This window comes from Populus nigra, chromosome 15, assembly GCF_951802175.1.
Source record: "Populus nigra chromosome 15, ddPopNigr1.1, whole genome shotgun sequence".
In the NCBI taxonomy this organism is placed as follows: Eukaryota; Viridiplantae; Streptophyta; class Magnoliopsida; order Malpighiales; family Salicaceae; genus Populus; species Populus nigra.
Window position 1 is genome coordinate 2,962,421 of NC_084866.1, and position 20,530 is coordinate 2,982,950.

Below are 20,530 nucleotides of genomic sequence, written 5' to 3' on the forward strand. Positions count from 1 at the left end.
ACCATTAATGTAAACAAAACATCAACATCATTCTAGTGTGGTAGTGATTTAGAGAAAAAAGACTCAATAACTGCTTTTCCATTACCGTTATCACTAATTGACTTATCAATCGAAATGTGACAAGAGTGTCTAAATAGCTTGCAATTTTCACACAATTTGGGTTTCCATTCATAGTCAACCTCAACTGAAATTGACTCATCCGAGAGTGGGCTCTCAATCTCTAATTGGTGGATAAAAAGGAGGGAGGCATCAAGCTCCACACAAACTCGTATATATTCTAGACACGTGCATGTGTAAGTTTGCTTATCACATGAAAGTGACCTACCAACCATACTAGCAACCAAGCTCAACCCTTTTCTGGACCATAAAGTGAATGACAAAACTTGAAGGTGAATCCAAATTGGGATCTTGTCGAAGACATGATAAAGGTGTCATTGCTGAAGAATAATGCTTTGCCCTCAAACATCTAGAGACCATTTTCAAGTACCATTTGCAACTCAGTCTCCATTTTGAACCGGAAGGTTATGAAATCATTAGCTATTGTTTTCACATTTTCAAGTCTATAATTCTTCCAAATTCTATTTGCAATAGAATTAAAAACACGATACAACATTTTTAATTTAGAAAAAACCTATCATGCAATGATTATTATTGTGGATTCTCTGTCAAGATTTCCTAAAAAATCTTGAGACGAGTTCCAATCTGTTTACGAGGAATTAATTCTAGAGCAAACCGAGTGCTAGAGTTGGTAACCCTAACCCTTTCAGCTCATATTCCAGAGGAGAAGTCGGTTTTGGTGGTGTTGGTGTTTGTATTTTATGGTGGTTTAGAGGTGTTGTTGATGGTGTTGGATGTGGTTTTTGTGTTGATGGTGTCGGTTTTACTGGTGGCCATGGTGACCAGGATCATGAGGTGATCTTGGGAAAACTCTTTCCAAATGAACAATAAAATTCGCTATTGGATTAAAGGTTCCCAAAATGCTACGGTACCGGGTTGAAACAATAATTAATAGTGTCTCAGTGGGTTGAAACAGTAAAACAATGAGTTCATGAACAATATATTCAGACTACCATAACTTTCTATAAATTGAGATCCAGTTTAAACCCAATGGTGAAACTATAGACCATCATATTTCTTACAACATATCTAAAAATCAGCTCAATCCAACAATTACATTATCCAAAATCAACTTAATACCAAACTGACCTGGAAAATGATGATCCATTGTTCAAGAAGAATGTCTTGCTGAAGTATTTGTTTCCAATCTCCATCGATCAGAAGCAAGAATACACATAGGCAAACCTCCTTATCCAAATCTCAGGTGAATCCAATGGTAAAAGGAGGAGAAACAAGCTGACGACAATGACTGACTCGAGGTGGGTTTTTTCAAAATAATTGTGTTGGTTGCAACTATCAAACAAATACCGATAATAATAACCCCTCCAATCAGATTATAGAGAACATCGTGGAGAACAATATATTTATAAATCAGATCGATCCAACAGTGTAAAGCGGAGATATGATTTCCAAAGCGCCTTTTTTTTTTCTTTTTTCTCTAGCTTCTCTCTAAATTCTCTCCGTAGAAATAGCAAGTGATCAACAAGAAAAACATAAAGTGGAAATATTAATTAATTACAAGCAGGATACATGGTAAAGCTCGAAAATTTGCTACTACCCTTGTATGTTTTCTGTAATGTTTTTCATGTGATTAATTCATTTTATATATACCCGACCTTATTAAATCACTCCCCGGCCCTTCATTCTTTGTTTTCTCCACCTCTCTAGTCTTTGTTTTGTTTTTTTCTCTCCATTATTATTCTAGAGATTAAGGTAACCTTATTAAATACTTATGATTTTATTCTCCAAAAAACAACAAAGTCTAGTAAATTTTTTTTCTTTTACATGTTCTACTTTGAGCTGGTAAATATTGTAATTTTTATAAATAAATTACTCTGAATTTTTGAAATACTAAATATCTTATTCTATAATTCCTAAATCATTACTGATATTTTAATATTGTTATATGATTTAATAACTTCACTATTAAAGTTAGGTGTTAGGACTAAAACAATTATAATAATTATAGATATAAATCTATTTTTGGGAATTTAGATCCACCAAAATATAAAATAAAATTCTATTTCTTTTTTTTTAGTCTTTTATTGTTGTTCTTGTTCTTCTTCTTATTATTATTTTGAAAGGAATATTCAAATGAAATTTAGGAGTTAAAAAATAAAAAGTAATTAAGGTTTAGACTTTACAATATTAATAATAAATTATAGGATAGAAATAACATCACCTTTATTAAAATACTAAGACTAAATTAATTATAATGCAACTTCTAAACTAGTAAAATTTAAACCGATTAGAAAATAAAACTTTATTTAAATTTACCAATAAATTTTTCAAAGCATGAATGTCAAGGGGTTCCATAAAGCTCTTCCGGTCCTTTTTTTCATAATGGAAGAGAGATAAAGCTTTTGGAGAATTGTCATTAAATATATTAAAAATAGTGTTAATGTGTTCTATTAGATGAAGAGAGTTTTATGATGGTTGTTTTAAGTTTCAACATAGCCTAAAAACACAGATCTAGGTCAAGGATGCAATATTTTTTTCGGTTTAATTTTGTGGTTTGGACCTTTTTTGGGTTTAATAGGTTGATATGTTGATTTTTTGGTGTTCTAAAGGTATTTGTAAGGTGTTATGTGGTTGAAATCAGTTAAAAAACAGGTGTTTTGGATAAAAATCTTATAGACATGATTTTCCAGTCACCATAATATTGACTGAAATTTGGACTAGCAAACGACAATGTCGTTTGTCATAGCAATAGAGGTATCTTTTGTCTATATATATAGGGGTGGACATCCACCAATTTAAAAAAGAAAAAAAATAGCAAGCCTAAGTGTCCATGCTTGAATTTCAAGACCTAAGTGCCTGAGCTTTTTTTTTTTTTGTTTTGGTAATTTTTTTTAAATTAGTACTTTTTAAAAAATATTTTTTTTAAAGTTTGTTTGTTAATTAATAGCCCTCCTATATTATTTTTTTGTGCTTATTTACCCTTTTTGAAATAATAATAATTATTTTTTAATTATATCGGGTCTTTTTAATTTTCCATGAGGTTAATATGATTTATTTTTAATTTTTTTTATATATTTCTATAAATTAAAAATGTTTATTTTTATGATATTTTTAATGCGTATAACTTTACATAGTATTTTTTCCTTTTGTTTTATTTAATAAATTTTATATGTCTGTCAATTTATATTACAAATCGATTTTAATAAATAAATTCATTAAACACAACCAGGTAAATGATCCGTATTACGCTATTAAATATTTTAATTTATATTTTTCTTTAATTTTTGCAATTTCATTTCTATTTCTCATCAATTTTTTTCCTTTTAAATTATCCCGACTCATTATTTAGGACTCATGATAGACATAATCTTGACATATTTCATGTCGAGATCATGAATTTCACGTATTAACCCAACTTTACCAAGATCAATATCTTTTTTCATTTATTTTTCATTGTTGCTACCTCATTTTTTTTATTATGTTATAAAATTAATCAAAATTTAACTCTATTATAAAAATTCTCTTTTTTAAAAACATGATCCCCTCTCTCTCAAGTTAAAAATACTTGGTCCGGCCTGGGACGATGCGCTAGCCAATCTAGTCAATCCTAAATTTACTAATGCGAGTTAGTAATAGCCGAAGGAGCAAAGCTCCAGTCCGGCGTCTTGTTCAGAACAATATTACATCCCTGAAATGCCTCGTGAATTGGGTGTCTCTTCCAACTTTCTCCAGCAATTTTCTCCCAACTTCTGATAAATGAATTTGAATTACAGGAGCTACCTAATTAACATATCCGCCCTAGAACGAAGGCAGGAATCATCAGCTTTGCCACCTCTTTGCTTAACTGCTAGTGAAAGCCATTAGCTGGTGAATGCTCCATCTCAAACTTCCATTGTTCCGAGTACTGCTCCTGCTTCCATTGGAAATATCGCTGCGCAATCAGACGAGGCAGGCATTCATATCTGATGATAAATGTTGCAGGATTAATTCTATTTTCGCCGGCAGCGAATGGTGGGATTTTTTACACTGAAAAGTGTTTCAAAAGACTCGAATTAATGTGGTCGATTTTGGTGGGGGCGTGGAATGGATTCCTCTCTTCCTCAATCATCAAACATCCAGATACCTGAAACAGAGAGAAGCCCATCTTCAAAATCATATCGTCATCGGAGGTCCTTCGCTGCAATCGGCTGATGACGGTGCACTTTTTTATGGTAGCGAACCAGATCAGTCAATGGTCAAATCATTTGGAATTCAACGAGCAACAGTTTATCCCTCCTGAATCCATCTATAAGAACCTAAAAGAAATTAATTAAAATTAACGAAAGAGAAAAGAGAGAGAGGTGGTAGAAATCATAGTTGTCGGATCGGTCCGGAAACTGATTTAATTTAGAAATTAATATGGAAAAGAGTTTTGAGTAATTATATTATCTTTAACGGAGGCAGCCTAAATTAATATTTTTATTAAAAAAATCATCTTGTTTTTTAATTTTTTTTAGTCTTTTGTATAAATTAATCAAATTAAATTAACAAGATTTCACTAAATTAATAATTTATTTAATTTAACTTAAAATTTAATTTAATATCACAGCCTCCTTGATATTATAGCAGCGATTACTTTTTTTAAAAAAATATATAAAAATATTATTTTTTAATTTTTTAAAATTTAATTTTAACATTTATAAATTAAAATGATCTAAATCTTTTTTTTTTTAAAATCTAAATTTTTTTTCAAAAACATCTTTTCAGTGGCTTAGACTCTATTCGTTTTTATATTTTAAAAACTCTCTTAAAAAAATTGAAAATTTTTAATTATTTTACTTTAATTATTTTATATTTTAAAATTATTTTATTATGTTAGAATTAAAAATAATTTTTTAAAATAAAAAAATAATTTTAATAAATTTTTAAATTAAAAATATTTTAAAAGACAAGCAAGGTCACCTATTACAAGGCAACTAGGAGACATGATGAACGCTGGAAGAGGAGCAACAAGAAGCAATAACATCACTGAAAGAATAACGGTTAGTCTGGTGGAATTTTGTTAGCTGGAAGTTACTGTTAGTAGTTAATTAGTTAGAAAAGCTGTTGAGTTAGTTAGTAGTTAGTAATTGAATAAAGGGGTTAAATCAATTGAAATTAGAAAAAAAATCATTATATATAAACAGGTGTATGGAAACGTGAGAAAATACAGAGGATTAATCTCATTTCTCTGCTCATTCTTCTCTGCTCTCTCTTGTTTCTGTTCTTTCTGAATTTCTGTTCTCTTTTCTTTCTATTCTCTCTAATCTTGTTAATCTGAGCTTATCATCACCAAGTCATCACGTGTAGTCGCAAAGGGACAACAAGCCATCACTAAAGAAGAATATAGTTGACCTTCGAGAACCCAGTCAATAAGCCGATAACGATAAGAAAAGGCAGGTGCATGGCGAGGTTCGAACATATCATCTACGTGTTAACTTTTGCTCGCCGCCACAAAAATCTCAAGAACGTGTAAGCACCCAGAAGAATCTTGAGGGTTGGAAATTCACCACCTAGCCACTTTCCAATTTCCATGTTCCCACCTCAATCAACATCAGACCACGTGGAAATCACACACGCCTCCATCCGCATCCTCTCACGGAACAGTAGCCTTATATAAGCGATTACCCACAGGGTTCTCAGTATTTGGAAAACCAGCGTTGAAATGGTGAGAGAAAGAAGGGAGAGAGGAGATGATAGCGGGCGTTACAAGGGAGTGAGGATGAGAAAGTGGGGAAAATGGGTAGCAGAAATAAGGCAACCTAACAGCAGGGATAGAATATGGTTAGGTTCATATAATACTGCAGAGGAAGCAGCAAGAGCATATGATGCTGCTGTTTTGTGTTTACGAGGGCCTTCGGCGACGTTTAATTTTCCAACGAATATACCGGAAATCCCTGCCATGACAGATCAGGTATTGTCTCCCATGCAGATCAGGGAGGTTGCTTCTAGGCATGCAAGAAGGGGGAGTACTGTGGAGCCCGCAGAGAGGATTGTGGGACCTGGGTTGTGTGAAGTGCCGTCTGGGAGGAGTGGAGAGGTGTACTTGGGTGGTGGAGAGAATATGGAGGAATGCTTGGAGGGGATTTTTAGTGGGGCATACTATCAAACACCTGGTGTGTGGACAGTTTAAGTTTGTTAGTGGAGCGTTCTCTCTTCTCTCCACTATTTGTTTGTCCTGGGAATCGGGGTTGGTTCTTTCTACTTGCATAATATTCGTTAATCATAGTTGATAGGATTCTGCTTGTGCATTTTTCTAAGATTTTGTAATCTTTGATTCGTAAACAGATATAAAAGAAAGGAAAGAAAAATAAAATTTCCTGTATGTATTTAATCCCCCCTTGCTTCAATATTGTTGTCTTTCATTACTAGAAAATTTAAAAAATATAAATAAAATATTGGTGTATTGCAATAACTTTTATTAATAAATTTTTTTATGTCTATATTCATCAATAAATATCGATAAATTTTTTTTCTTTATATACATCAAAAAAATAATAAAATATTACATTGGAATTTAAAAAGATAAATTGTATTGTAACGTTGTATTTTTATTGACAATAATTGTAGTAAGGTCGTCAGTGATTTTTAATTTATGACATAATTATCAACCTTCCTCCCCCTCCATTTCTTCTTTTTTCTTATTTTTTGCAACAAACACCCATCCCCTCCTCCAATCTTAACATAATTCAACATTTCATAACAAATTCAGCCACCATAACACTTAGTTTGTCAGCATCCAGGTTCTGATTTAAATTTTATTAAGCATTCTCCACTTTAAGTAAGTAAATCTATCCTTTTTTTTAATTTGAACTCAATTTTAAAATGTTGATTTTTTTTTATGCATATTTTTTTTATAGTATATGTGCTTTGTTTGGTTGTTTACATGTTGTATAGTTTTTTCTCATACAAATTTATTGTATGGATTTATGATTTGTACATGTTGGAGTTCATTTTAGATTTTGTAAAATTAATGAATCTTATGGGGAATTTATGACTTAGGTATTTTGTAATGAAATAAATAATGAACTATTTAACGAGTTTGTTTTATATATTTAGTCAATTTTATTACAAAGTTTAGATTTTTGGTAAATGTGTAGAAATTTGAATTTATGTTGATAATTGATAATGAATTATAAGAACTATTAAAATAAATTGAATAAGTTTGAGCTAAATTAATATTTTTGCAAATCATTTAGTTAACGTAGTTAATTAATATATGTTGTCATCATTATTTTATATAGGTTAGATATAAGTAATGAATGATTGATCATTGATGTATAGAGATACACCTCAAAGGTTACCGATGATGAATTATTTTAAAGGAGTTTAGGGTTTTATTAATTATGCACTATCTAATCCGAGAAATATTAGTGGAGGGGGTATTAGATGTCCATACAAGAGGTGTAAAATTTCTCGATCCAGATGTTGCAACGATGCATCTTCTATAAAAAGAGTTCAACAAGAAATATCTGTGTTGGTATGGACACGGAGAACCATATGTTCCTCACATTACCATGGAAGAAAAGATGGTTGGGTCAACTTCTAGTTCTAGCGACGTTCATGAAGTTGTAGATAAAACTAACAATTCTTACAGTAATATGGTTATGGATATGATGTGAATGAATTAGGGTCATGTTGGTTAATGTCCAATCGTAGATGAAAAATCTAATGTAGACGCGACCATTTTTTTTTTATCTTTTGAAAGATTTTGACGAATCATTATAGGATGGTTGCAAAAATCACAGTAGATTATCGGTCATTGCACAGGTGTTCAACATTAAATTAGATCACAAGTTGAGTGAGACTGGTTATGACAGAATTGTCAAATGGGTAAGAAGCATTTTACCTAAAGGGAACATGCTGAAAGAGAAATTGAGGAAACATAATTAAAGCATTTTATCTTAGATGTTTGTTTTCGACCATTGATTGATGAGTTAATGTAGTTGTGATCATCTAAGGTTTTGATTTATGATGTATTAAGGAAACATAATTTTCTGTTGAAGGCAACTTTGATGAGGACTATCAATGATTTTCCAAGTTATAAAATGGTTTTTTATTGGAGCACGCATGAAAAATTAGCATGTTTATACTGTATAGAAAATAAAAAAAAGGCATTCACGCTAATAAATGATGGTAAATCATCTTTTTTTACTACCATCAATGGTTCTTACCAATGGATCACAAGTTCAGAAAGAACATAGAGGACTTATTTGTTGATAGATTAAAAGGGACGTTGCACCACCAATTCTTTTAGGTGAAGGATTGTATAACGTGGTGTTAGAGTTCGATGACATTGTGTTTGATTTTCAATCTAGTAAGCAGAAGTTTCATGATTTTGGTTTGACTCACAATTAGGTAAGTAAAGTATTTTCTAAGAGTTTTCTTATTGAAAGACCAATCTCATTGGCCATAACCTTAATATCATGCACATAGAAAAAAAACGTGTTTAAAAATATTTTCAACACGGTTATGGATGTGAAGGGGAAGACAAAGGACGACATCAAGGCTAGAATAGATATAACTTTGTTTTCTCATCGTAAAGATATAGAGTTGATTTATGTTGGATCACGGGTTGTAAAGCCCAAAGCCAGCTTCGCCTTAAACAAGAATGCACAGTTATTTGTCTATCAATACCTTAAAAGTCTGTGTTTTTTTTATGGACATGCCTCAAACATATCAAATTTAATAAATTTAGAGAATTGCATATTGTATGTAATGAAGAGCCATGATTGACTCATGTTTATGCAAACACTCATTTTATTAGCTTACCAGGATTTATTGCCAAAGATGATATGAGATATACTCACAAAAATCAATTACTTTTTTAGAGATACATGCTCCAACAAGTTACGGACACAACACATAAAGAGGCTTAAAGTGAATATTATCTGGACAATATGCAAACTTGAGATGATACTCTCTTCATTATTTTTTGACTCGATAGAGCATTTACCCATACATTTATCATTTGAGACAAAAGTTGGAGGCCCAATTCAATAAAGATGGATGTATCCACTCGAGAAGTTAGGGTTTACACATACATCTTAATTAAAATTTTATTGTCTTTCTTTGTATATTTCAAAACATCCATTTAATTTCATGCATTTACTTGTTCAACCATAAGAGAAAAGTAAAAAACAAGGCATACATTGAGGCTTCGATATGCGAGACCTATATTGTTGAAGAAATCTCAACATTTATCTCGTACTATTTTGAGACTCAGGTTAGAATAAGAATCAACGTGTTCCAAGGCATGATGATGATGGGGAAGTGCCTTCGAGTGGAAACTTATCAATATTCTCTCATCCTAGGTGACCCGTACCAAAAAATATCGTGAGAGGAAGATATTTATCAGAAATAGAATTCAAACAAGCATATAATTATATGTTATTTAACTGCGATAAACCAAGACCTTTTATTTAGTAAGTATACTACTTACCATGTTATTTTTGACAAATTTATCTCTTATAATATCACAAATCGATACATTATTGAATTCCTCGCAAGCAACAACATCAATATTTTACTGTCATAAAACTCACAGCTGACTAAATTTCAAATCTTTCAATTACAAATTGAATAATTTTCCATGTGGTTTAGAACATGTATAAGTATCGTTTAATTATTCTTATCTCTCGGGAAATTTAATTTCATTACACATTCTCATTAACTGTTCACAATTGTACTTTATGTAACCAGATTTATTAATCGAATGAGAATGCTAGTATTACTTTGTCTTTACTATGTCTGAGTCTTGAAAGAAGGTGAAGTGTTACAACCGATATTTCTTTAATGGATATATGTTTCATACTGAAGAATACGTGCATGATAGAAATACATATAACTGTAAGGTTTGTGCCGTGAGAGGAAATTTAATACTATGAGAAGTTATTGAATTGTAATATCATAGCAAGCAAACAAGAGTATTTTTAATCAAATGCTATTGGTATGACACCACTAACAGAGAAATCACAGTAGATCTCTATCATGGTTTGATCAAAATTAATCCAAAGGCTAGACTCCACAACGTCGATGATATCTTTGTTTTCACCAAGCAATGCCAACAAATTTATTACATAGGCAATCCTTCATTTAGAAATGATCACTTAAGAGCTGGTTGGTAATCCATAGTGAAAACCAAACATCTATATTCTAACCTGGACTATTAGGATTTAGGACTAGGTATGATTGTGTTATTGTGCAATGTGTGCAGCTGTGAATTTAAGTATTTGCAAGATGGATAGATAGGGAATACATATACAATTTTTCACAAGACCTTGTTTTACACTGACAAAAATATAGACAAACTATACATTACATGCTGATATACAGATGGAATGTGTCCATTGGTATATTCTAGAGACCACGAGAATTGTGCCCCTTCATCTTGACATTGTTTACGGTATTCATTACATGCGAGTATACCGATGAAATGTGTCTGTTGGTATATTCTAGAAACTATGAGAACTATTCACTTCTCAATACGGTGATAATTAATGATTTTTGGATTGTTCACTTTTTTTACTGATAAAATGAAAAGCCGTTGGTAATATTTGGAGGGGCTTTCTGAAAATTTTTGTGTAAGTTGAAAATTTCCATTTGACTTTATAGACAAAATCACAGATAAAAATATTAAAAATATTCATATTTAATTTTTCATCTGTAATTCTATTGGTAAACAAAACCTAGATACCAAGACCATTAAATCTCAATTTGACTTTAGAAATGGAATCATTAATGGAAATATTAAAAATATTAATATTTAATATCTCGTCGATAAAAACAAAAATCAAGAACGTAAATCATGACAGATTGGGGCTTCATCTTCTTCTCTCACATACCAGTTTCTCTCTCTTTCTCTTCTATTTTCTCTCTCCTTCTCACCTAAGATCAAACATTATCTTCTCTTCTCATCCTAAGGTATGTTGTCTTTTTTAATTTTTGTTCTTATTTTTAATATTTTTGTTTTTTTAATTCAAAGTTGAAATAAAGCACGCCATTAAGGTAATAATTTTCATTCATTTTTCTTCTTTTTTTGTGTTTTTTTTTTGCATTATTTATGTTTTTTTGTCATTATTTTTTCTCAATTTTGTGTTCTTAATAATTTTATGAATTAATAAATGACATGAATTTTAGTTTTTCTTGAAATAATTTTGCATTATTTTGTTGAATTTTAGTTTTTTTTTCAAATTTGTTGTTCAATTTTAATTTAATGTTTAGGAATAATTTTAATTATTATTTTGTATTTCTTCCATTTAGAATAATTTTTTTAAATTTAGGATTAAAAATATTATCACTTAGAAATAATTGTGTTGAATTTTAGTTGTTATTATAATAATTTTTCCATTATCTTTTGAATTTTTTTTTGTAAATTTATGATTAAAAATATTACCATGTAGAAAATGAATTTCAACGAAATTAAATAATGCAAAATTGTTAGAAGAAATTGAATAAAATCATCTAGTTTGTGGCATATGTGTTGTGTATTTATAGACTTAAAAATCTTGGGTAGTCTCCTGTATAAGGGAGATGCTGCCAAATTTTTTTAGAAAATAGGAATCATTTAATTTGTTTTATCCATTAATTTGTGTAGATGCCTAGTGAAAAATTTATTGCCCGTTGCAAGGATATGATTGCTGCTAGTTCTTTTAGCAGTAATGTTGACAACCATAAGTCGTTAGGTGTTAACCAAGAATAGACATTTGAGGCATAGATATTGACTTATGACGCGGGCTTGTCGAGGGCGATGATGCAACGTTGAGGGGGTTCGTTTACAGTAGGATCCATTTACTCGCAAGTACGAGTGCAATGACGCAAGCTCTTCAACCTTTCAATGTAATTTGTTTTGCTTTCACAATGACATGTTTAATAATTTTTGAAAACATAATATCATTTAACGAATGCAATTTAAGATTTACAAACATTGAGGCTGCTAGAACAATAACATCGTCAATGAAAATCTTATCATTTCAACGAAGCCAGGTTTCCAAATATCCTAAATAGAAACTGCAGGTCGATGCATGGATTTCATTGTTCAGTGTTAGTATTAACTGAAATATTTTATTATGTTAATTTGGACTGTTTATTTAAATTACTGAAATTTTCCTTTCATAATTTTTTACTTAAAGGGAAAAATTGAATGGGAGAGAGCTGATGATAATGCTGCGAGGAGGGTTTTGGAGAATCATGCTGCAATTAGTTAAGATCGAACTTAGGATAGTTTTTTTTATTCCAACTATTAAAATTTTATTTTTCATTTGCTAACAAATAAATAATTTATATCATATAGGTTGCGTGATTTTTTGTACGAGGTACAAAAGAAAGCAAAAAAATATGCAAAAGAAAGAGAGCTTCCAAGCTAGAATGACGTGGCGGTTTGGAAGGATTTAAGACTGTCGTACGTCTCAGAGGTTGTATGGGTGGAATACATTTAGCACATGACATCCACATGTTTCACTTGATGGTCACAGTCCGATACGAATAACCAAAATTGGCGTGTTCATGGTTTCGTTACCACGCACATCGACGGCTCCGTTCTGTTCATTTCGCATACGAAGTAGATGGTAGTATTTTTTTAATTACATCCATTTTTTATTAGTTTTTTTATATAAATATATTTAAATGACAACATTTTTTTTATTATAGGTTGCGGTTCTTGGATGCAAGTCAAGCCCAATGTAGCTTTTTGTTGAAACGCATGTGTGGAGCGATAACCGCCAAAAATAGGTGCAATAGTTCATTGATAGCCGAGCTCGGTACTTTATGGTATGTTGATTTTCAATCATTTTTTTTCTTATGTTACTATTTCCTTGAATTTGATGAATTTATTTTTTATTTTCAAGATACATATAACAACCGATTGAATGAGAAATACATGGACAATCCTTCAACCCTTCTGGATATCGATCTAGATTTGTGGTTGAAGGCATGATTGTCTTGTGGGTTCGATACAAATCAGGTGTACGGACTTTCTAACACTACAACCAAGAACTTGCGGACGACTCATAGTGCTTCGACAGTTGGATGCCCGCAATTGATTCTGAGTGTTCAAACTCTAGAGTTCACGGGGATGTTAGACCAACAGGTATAGGATCAGACAACTCATCTTAATGATAAATATGAATGACTCATTGCTAATTATGAAGAACTCCGCCGGTTGGTAATGAAGATGAGATCACAAATGGAAGGTTCATGTGCACCTCCTAATTGACCCCACGATCTCGGCAACGACCAACCTCCTCATCCTCCTCTTCCAGCATCACCTTTATTTTAAATTTATTATATTTGAAAATATGAATGTTTAAATATGTAATAAATATTTGATTTTTACACTAACTTATTTTAAATTTATCAAATAAATTTATTTTAATTACTTTTCTACTTTTGTTCAATATATTTTTTAAAATATTACCGACGGCACAACTCCATTAGTATATTACAGAGAATTGAAAATGAATTACTGCAAATATCACTGCTACTGTTAACGTACCGATAGAATTACAAATGGTATTTTGTTGGTAATATGTTATATTTATCAATGGAATAAAGTGGGGATATTTTTTTCTAGCGTGCTTTGTCTGTCTGTAAATCCATCAATATATTTATTACCAACAAACTTAATGATAGTGCACAAATTACTGATGAGAGTTTTTTTGATGAACTGTTTCTGGCCATGAGTCTAACAACATACGTACAGTCAAACTGCTAGGGTAAATACCGACATAAACTTTCATTAATAAAACTGTTAAACCTATTATTGTGTAACAAATCTTCTGGATTCCTGGCTGAAGAACACACCAATTATCCGTTATTTTCTCATGAGCAACTGAGTTTTTATTACAGACGGAGCTTGAATTTCCCAGGGACTTGTGAGGTAAAATCTTGTGCACTTTATCAGCGCAAGCCAGTGCTTCATAATCCTCGTCTGGAAATCCAAGCATAATCGTTAGTCCAACTCTTTGAAGACGAATAATGGAAGTCACGTAGTAGAAGGTACATATTTTAATATTGTTACTAGATATGTGCAAGCACTGCGCCGCAGGCTGGGCAAACATTTTCCAATGCTAAAAAAAAAAATATTTAGATTATAATATGAGAGAATTCGGATTAAATTAAACAAAAATACAATCTGAGATATAAAATTGAAAGAATCCGTAAAATAAATAAAAAAAATTATAAAATTCAAGGTCTAATAACTTAATATTAAAGATAAAAAAAATATATAAAATATAACACTAAAAAAAAAATAACTTGATGAACTAACAACTTGCAATATAAAATTGAGATAAAAAAATATATATTAAAAGGATGACCTAATAAAAAATCAAAGTTCAATAAAAAAGTTACAAAAAAAAAAATCATGAGTCAATCCAAGATAACTTTACTAACCTACTTTTAGAATAACTAAATAGAAAAAAAAAAGTTAAAAAATAACAAAGTCAAGGGATAATAATTTATTGTAAAATAATAAAATTAAAAAAAAATAGTCATAAAAATTTTTTTTAAAAAAAATCAAGTCAATTTGAGTTAACTCGACTAACCCATTATACACGACATAAAATCAAGATTAAAAAAAAAACCTACCAAAAAAAGACCTAAATTAAATATAAAAAAATATTATAAACAAAAATACAAAATGACCCTAAGTTATACGAGAACATGATTTGGAACTCAATTTTAAGAATGATTCAAAAATATATTTTTAATCAATCAAATCACTAAAAATCCAAATCCAACGAAGTCAAATAAATTTAACCAAGTCATTTTCTTGTCCAATTTAACTACAAAGCTTGCCCGAATTAGGCTCCTGATCCGGGTTTCTATAATCAATATACCAAACTAGGTTTAACAACTACAATTGCAGATATCGATGTTATCCTTGATGCCAGACCCAGACCCAGACCCTACCTTCACCATTAGGAGGATAACACAGACCTCAAATAGTGTTGTACTTCGCTGTTTTTCGGATGAAAATTACTTCAGCCATGACTAGACATTTACAAAGCAGCTTTGACATTAAAAAGCAACAATATAGATATATTTTACAAGGTGAAATTAGCCAATTAAATTAACATAAATAGCAGGCAAAGACACCAGCCACAAATAAAATTATTTCGATTGTTTCATATAATTACACATCATGTATTAATTTATTTTTCTAAATTGATGATCTTGAGAAAGAATCGGTTTGTGGCATCCTGTTATTGTTTGATTCTGTTAACAAATGAAATGAAGTTGTAGGAAATGGAGAGAGGACAACATGCACCCAGTAGAATTTAATTGGTGTTTAGGACATGATCACTGCAAGCTATGCTGGTATTAGCGTACCTTTAATTTCAGGTAAGTTTCACCATTAGAATTTTGCAAAGTAATTGCAGATGCAATAAGTGTAGAGAAATTTGTCTGTAGCTTAGCATCAAAAAGAGTTGCTCCCCTCAACTCTATGAAGAACTTTGGCACCCAGTAGTTCGGATTTCCATAGTGCTTTGACGAGTTGAAGGCAATTGCATCTAGAGTCCACCTTCATAGACTAGTTCCATTCAATGTCAGAGTACCCAGTAAAAGAAAATGTTATTCCTTGACGTGCATGCCTGAATTAATTTTTGCAGAATAGAATGAGATTGGTACCTCCTATCATTGTGATTCACCAAAAGTGGTGCACAGTTTGCCATCTCCACAATATTGCTGCAATGGAGAAATAAAGCCCTCCTGGAATTTTCATGATGAGTATGAAAACACAGAAAGGTACTTCAGCCATGACAAACCTGTTCTTTTCCAGCTCAGTGAGGAAGCCAGCTTCAGTGAGTGCAGCTGAAAGACTTCCTGTGCACGCATCTTTTCCACTCACACATCCTCGCTCACAAAAGCCTGAAAAATAGAAAATCCCATGACTAATCACATATTTTAGTCAGTAGTTGTCAAAAAGCATATCACACACCTCAGGACCAGTGCAAGATGTGCAATCAAACTGATGAGTCATAGAAAACAGGTTGCTGGATGATGTATAAATCTAGTTTAAAGAACAAAAGAGGATTACAATTGTGTTTTCTGCCCAATAAAAATATGCACAAGTACAATACTGCTAAACAGAAAGAAAACAAAGCTATTGTGACAGGATGTTTACATGAAAATCATAGGAATCAGCTGGGTGATCCAAAGAATGAGAAGACTCATTACAGTTTGTGATTATTTTGATGTCAGGATAGGCACTTTTTATGGCATTGTAGAACTTGAAATAATTTCCTGGTAGAAAAAAAGCACATGAATTTGAGTTCTGAAACTGGTCTATCTTCCAGAATCTGGAGTGAAGAGTGACATTTGCAGACCTTAGACACTTTTTTTGAATAAAATCTTTGTCAAATATAACTTAATATAGAATTGAGATCAGGAGACCATATCATAGCAACTAATCTTTGAAATCTCAATAATGGATAATTTGACAACACATCCAAGTTCCAAACTTGTAAAACCTAACTACCACAAGGACTCTTGGAAGATAAATGCAAATATGAGTAATGCTACATGAAAAAATGTCATATCACCTCAATAACATAGCATCTAAATAGAGGGTGAATACTTCAAATTAGAAGTACATGCTACTTTCCAAGGACTCAAAACTGATTCTTTCATCTAATGCAATAAACAGATTTGCATAGGCAAGTCGGAGTTTGTCATATCACCTCAATAACATAACATCTAAATAGAGGGTGAATACTTCAAATTAGAAGTACATGCTGCTTTCCAAGGACTCAAAACTGATTCTTTCATCTAATGCAATAAACAGATTTGCATAGGCAAGTCAGAGTTTGTGTTCCATACATGACTAATTTTGCATATTCTTCTCTCATTTCTCCTTTTCCACCAGATGGGTCTTATCCTGCCTGCAGTAAAAGTAAAATGTTGTCAACATACCAGTCCCAAAATAGTAACAACTACACGAAACAAAAGCAAATGAATATTGTTAAAATTGCGACAGGAACAAACTGAGAAAAGTCGGGTAATATTTGCACCATCAACTAGCAGCACTGGGTACGGAAAATTTACATCACCTTTTCACCTTGACAACATTCAGATTCGCCAAGCAACTTTTTCAAACCAAGATTGCCATGCCATCATTAGACAACAGATCTCCCATCAAGGTTCTGGTGTGGGCATCTGCAGAGAATCCTCTATCAAACATTTCCTGCAAAAGTTGTTTTGCCCCTGATGCGTCGTTGTTCCGGAGAAATCCTCGGACAATAACATTGTAGCACCAACCATCTGGTGGGCAGCCATCCCTTTCCATTTGTCTGAGAGCTGTGCATGCTTCATCTAGCAATCCTTCTCTGCAAAGTCCACTGATTATTGTAGTCCAAACCTGAACATTAGGCAGCAATCCTTTCACGTAGAGTTCCGAAAACAGCTCCCTTGCTTCTTCAAGCTTCCCAGATTTGCACATGGCATCAATTAAGATATTATAGATCACCAAATTAGGCTTCAAGTAACTATTTTGCATTTCTCGAAATAGTTCCAATGCCTCATCAATGTAACCTTGTTTGCTTAAGCCGTCAAGCAAAATTGAGTAAGTTATTAGATCTGGGGAGCAGCCCTGGGCATGCATATCCTTGAAAAGATATTTTGCTTCCAAAATTCTCCCTACTTGACACAAGCCACTTATAAGAGTGTTGTAACTAGCAGTGTTTGGAATTAAGCCTCGAAAACTTATTTCATCAAAAAGTTGTTTTGCCTCATCAATCCTCTGGGCCTTACAACATCCATTGATTAAGACGTTGTAACTAAAAGCATCAGGTATGCAGCCCTTGGTTATCATCGCATCAAATACCTTTCTAGCTTCAGAAACTCTGTTTTGCAGAAGATATCCATTCATCAACGAACTATAAGTCACGGTATTAGGCTCCACACCCTTTTCAATCATTGTCTTGACTATTCCCTGAGCCTCTGAAATCTTACCTTTTTTACAAAGTGTATCGACCAAAATGTTGAAGGTAATGACATCTGGCATGATGTTCAAACTCATCATTTCGTTGACAAAAGCTGGAGCCTCTTCCTGATGGTCTGAGTTGCATAGGCCATGCATTAAGGAATTGTAAATGACAACATTTGGTTGAATCCCTTTACCCTTCATCGCAGAGAAGATATCGAAAGCCTCTTTCACTAGTCTATCCTTGCAAAGGCTATCAATAATCGTTATGTATGTCACAACATCTGGTTGGCAACCTTCATTGTCCATTTTCTTTAGCAATTCAACAGCGACAGGGGTCTTTCCAATCTTACACAAACCTTTTATAACCGTGGTATAAGTATGTAGATTAGGTCGATATCCTCTTTCCACCATCTCATCAAAAAATTCCACAGCACGAGCAAATTTACCCTCAATACAAAGGCCATTAATTAAAGTAGAAAAAACCACAACATTAGGTTCAAAACCAAGCTTAATGATCTTCCCAAAGACAGAGAACCCAAAATCGACACGTTGCAAGCGACAGTAGCAATTAATCAAAATGCTAAAATGACATACGTTCCGTTCGATCAGCAGCAATTCAATTTGTTTGGAAAAAGAAAGCACAGCCCCATATTGTTTGATTCTGACAAGAGCTGATAAAAAATCATTAAAATCGACAATACGAGGCAGGGGATGCATATGAACCATGTCATTGAAGCGACACAAGGCATCTTCAATATTAGTAAAAGAACACCCCTTTTGGCACTTTTGCCTACCACTACCACTGGAAGTATGAAGAAAGACAGTCATACCCATTTCAGTTTGGCTTCTCTGAGAAGCAAGTCCAAAAGGGATTGAAGCTGAAGAAGAAGAAGAAATAGCCATTAAAACCCTTTGCCGTTTCATTGCCATCGCCATCATCATCACCACTTGAAGTAGGGAGACTGAGGTGAACGGCTAAAACAGAGAAGAGAAGAAGGAAGGGGAGAAAGGGCTTAACCTAGGCTGAAACGGTAACGTTTCGCCTCAAATCTTTTCCTTCTCTTTTATCAAAAACTGTATTTTGTTTGCCTTTGTTTGTGTCCTAAAATAGAACAAATGTGTTTAGTTCGAGAAAGAAACTAAGTTTAAGGTAACTAAGTTTAAGGTTAAGTGTGTGTGGCAGTGTGGTTGTGATTATGGGTGCTTTTTAAATAATTTTTCGTGTTAAAATGTATATCAATGATTTTTTTTATTTTTTAAAAATTAATTTTGATATTAATACTTCAAAATAATTCAAAACATACAAATCATATTAAATTTTAACAAAAAATAAAAAAATTTCAAATTTTTTAAAAATATAATCTCAACCGCGTTTCCAAATATTGAAGTCCTCTCAGGAGGTCACGGTACCATAAGATTTTTTTATCCTTCCTGCAGTATTATTATATACATTATTTGTTTTAAAAGTTTTTTAAAACTTTAATAAGTTTTAAAAGTTTTTAAAAATTTTAAAAAATAAAAAATAAATTATTTTAAAAAATATTATCAAAATCCTGCTTCGTCGACCTCCCCCCAAGCAAAATGGATTCTTATCATTAGGCGCAGCGTCGTCTGCAACAAGATAGGCTATTGCTGGTATGACTAGAGGAGAGCAACAGACGACCAAGGTAGCAACAGATTTTTATTCATTATAATTATATGCCTTCTCGGCTTTCCCAAGCTTTTATTTTATTTTAACCAACTGATTTTGTTAGTTAATCATATTATCTATTATATTATTATTGATTTATCAGTATCAATTTTAATTTAAATGTCTATAATGTCCATTATGACTTATCCATATAATTTGAAGAAAAAAAACTAGTATACTTTCGGTTCGTTTCTAATTTACATATACTTTTCTTTTATTCTCATGTACCTTACACTCAATTTGTCTCTTTCAATTATATCTTGAATATTTTTTACACTCATTTATAATAATATTATGTCATGTTACAATATCTTTTCATCTTCGTAATTTTCTTATGCTTATTATGACATATTTAAATATCATATAATAAATTCTTCTATTACAAATAATTAAGATATCACAAGTTATATTTTATCATTACAACCCATTCAAGTATCACATTCGAATTTTGTCATTACAGTCCATTTAATTTTTCGTATTATAATTTGCACCATTGCATTCCATTTAAATTCCCACATTTTTTTTTCTCTTCCCTATAGGCATGGTTGGCATAATATTATTTTATGTCTCGTGAGCATAATTTATTTATATTAATTCTTTACCTCATAGACATTATTTTTGTAAAATTATTTAAGCTTCTATCCTGACTATGATATTCATCAATCATATTAGTTTTCGTCCAAATAATAGACTATATTTGTATCTATAGTCTACATCTAGGAGATCATAGTACCTAGATGTAGACTAGAGATACAAATATAACTATGATACCATATCATTATATTGGTCTTCGCCTAATGACAGACCTTAACATTTTC

At 31.9% G+C, this 20,530-nt stretch overlaps 3 protein-coding genes across 5 annotated transcripts; 1 reads left to right on the forward strand and 2 right to left on the reverse strand.

Annotated features, from left to right (window-relative positions):
- The first annotated feature begins 5,534 nt into the window (after positions 1-5,534).
- Positions 5,535-6,430, forward strand: LOC133674350 (ethylene-responsive transcription factor ERF016-like). Its single transcript, XM_062095404.1, has one exon. It carries the CDS (start codon positions 5,762-5,764, stop codon positions 6,227-6,229), a length of 468 nt encoding a protein of 155 aa, XP_061951388.1. The 5' UTR covers positions 5,535-5,761; the 3' UTR covers positions 6,230-6,430.
- A 7,374-nt stretch (positions 6,431-13,804) lies between these two features.
- On the reverse strand, positions 13,805-16,981 carry LOC133673710 (alpha-L-arabinofuranosidase 1-like). Of its 2 annotated transcripts, none has more exons than XM_062094581.1 (5): positions 16,918-16,981; positions 15,864-15,989; positions 15,727-15,783; positions 15,427-15,619; positions 13,805-14,023 (listed from the first exon to the last, which is right to left on the reverse strand). In XM_062094581.1, exons 1-5 carry the CDS (start codon positions 16,944-16,946, stop codon positions 13,907-13,909), a joined length of 522 nt encoding a protein of 173 aa, XP_061950565.1. In that variant the 5' UTR covers positions 16,947-16,981; the 3' UTR covers positions 13,805-13,906. The 2 variants fall into 2 exon arrangements, with proteins under 2 accessions (XP_061950565.1, XP_061950564.1); XM_062094580.1 differs by lacking the exon at positions 16,918-16,981 and adding an exon at positions 16,223-16,596.
- Positions 16,926-19,176, reverse strand: LOC133673709 (putative pentatricopeptide repeat-containing protein At1g12700, mitochondrial). Of its 2 annotated transcripts, none has more exons than XM_062094579.1 (2): positions 17,156-19,176; positions 16,926-16,979 (listed from the first exon to the last, which is right to left on the reverse strand). In XM_062094579.1, exon 1 carries the CDS (start codon positions 18,962-18,964, stop codon positions 17,189-17,191), a length of 1,776 nt encoding a protein of 591 aa, XP_061950563.1. In that variant the 5' UTR covers positions 18,965-19,176; the 3' UTR covers positions 16,926-16,979; positions 17,156-17,188. The 2 variants fall into 2 exon arrangements, with proteins under 2 accessions (XP_061950563.1, XP_061950562.1); XM_062094578.1 differs by having other exon boundaries at positions 17,148-19,176.
- Between the last annotated feature and the right edge of the window lie 1,354 nt (positions 19,177-20,530).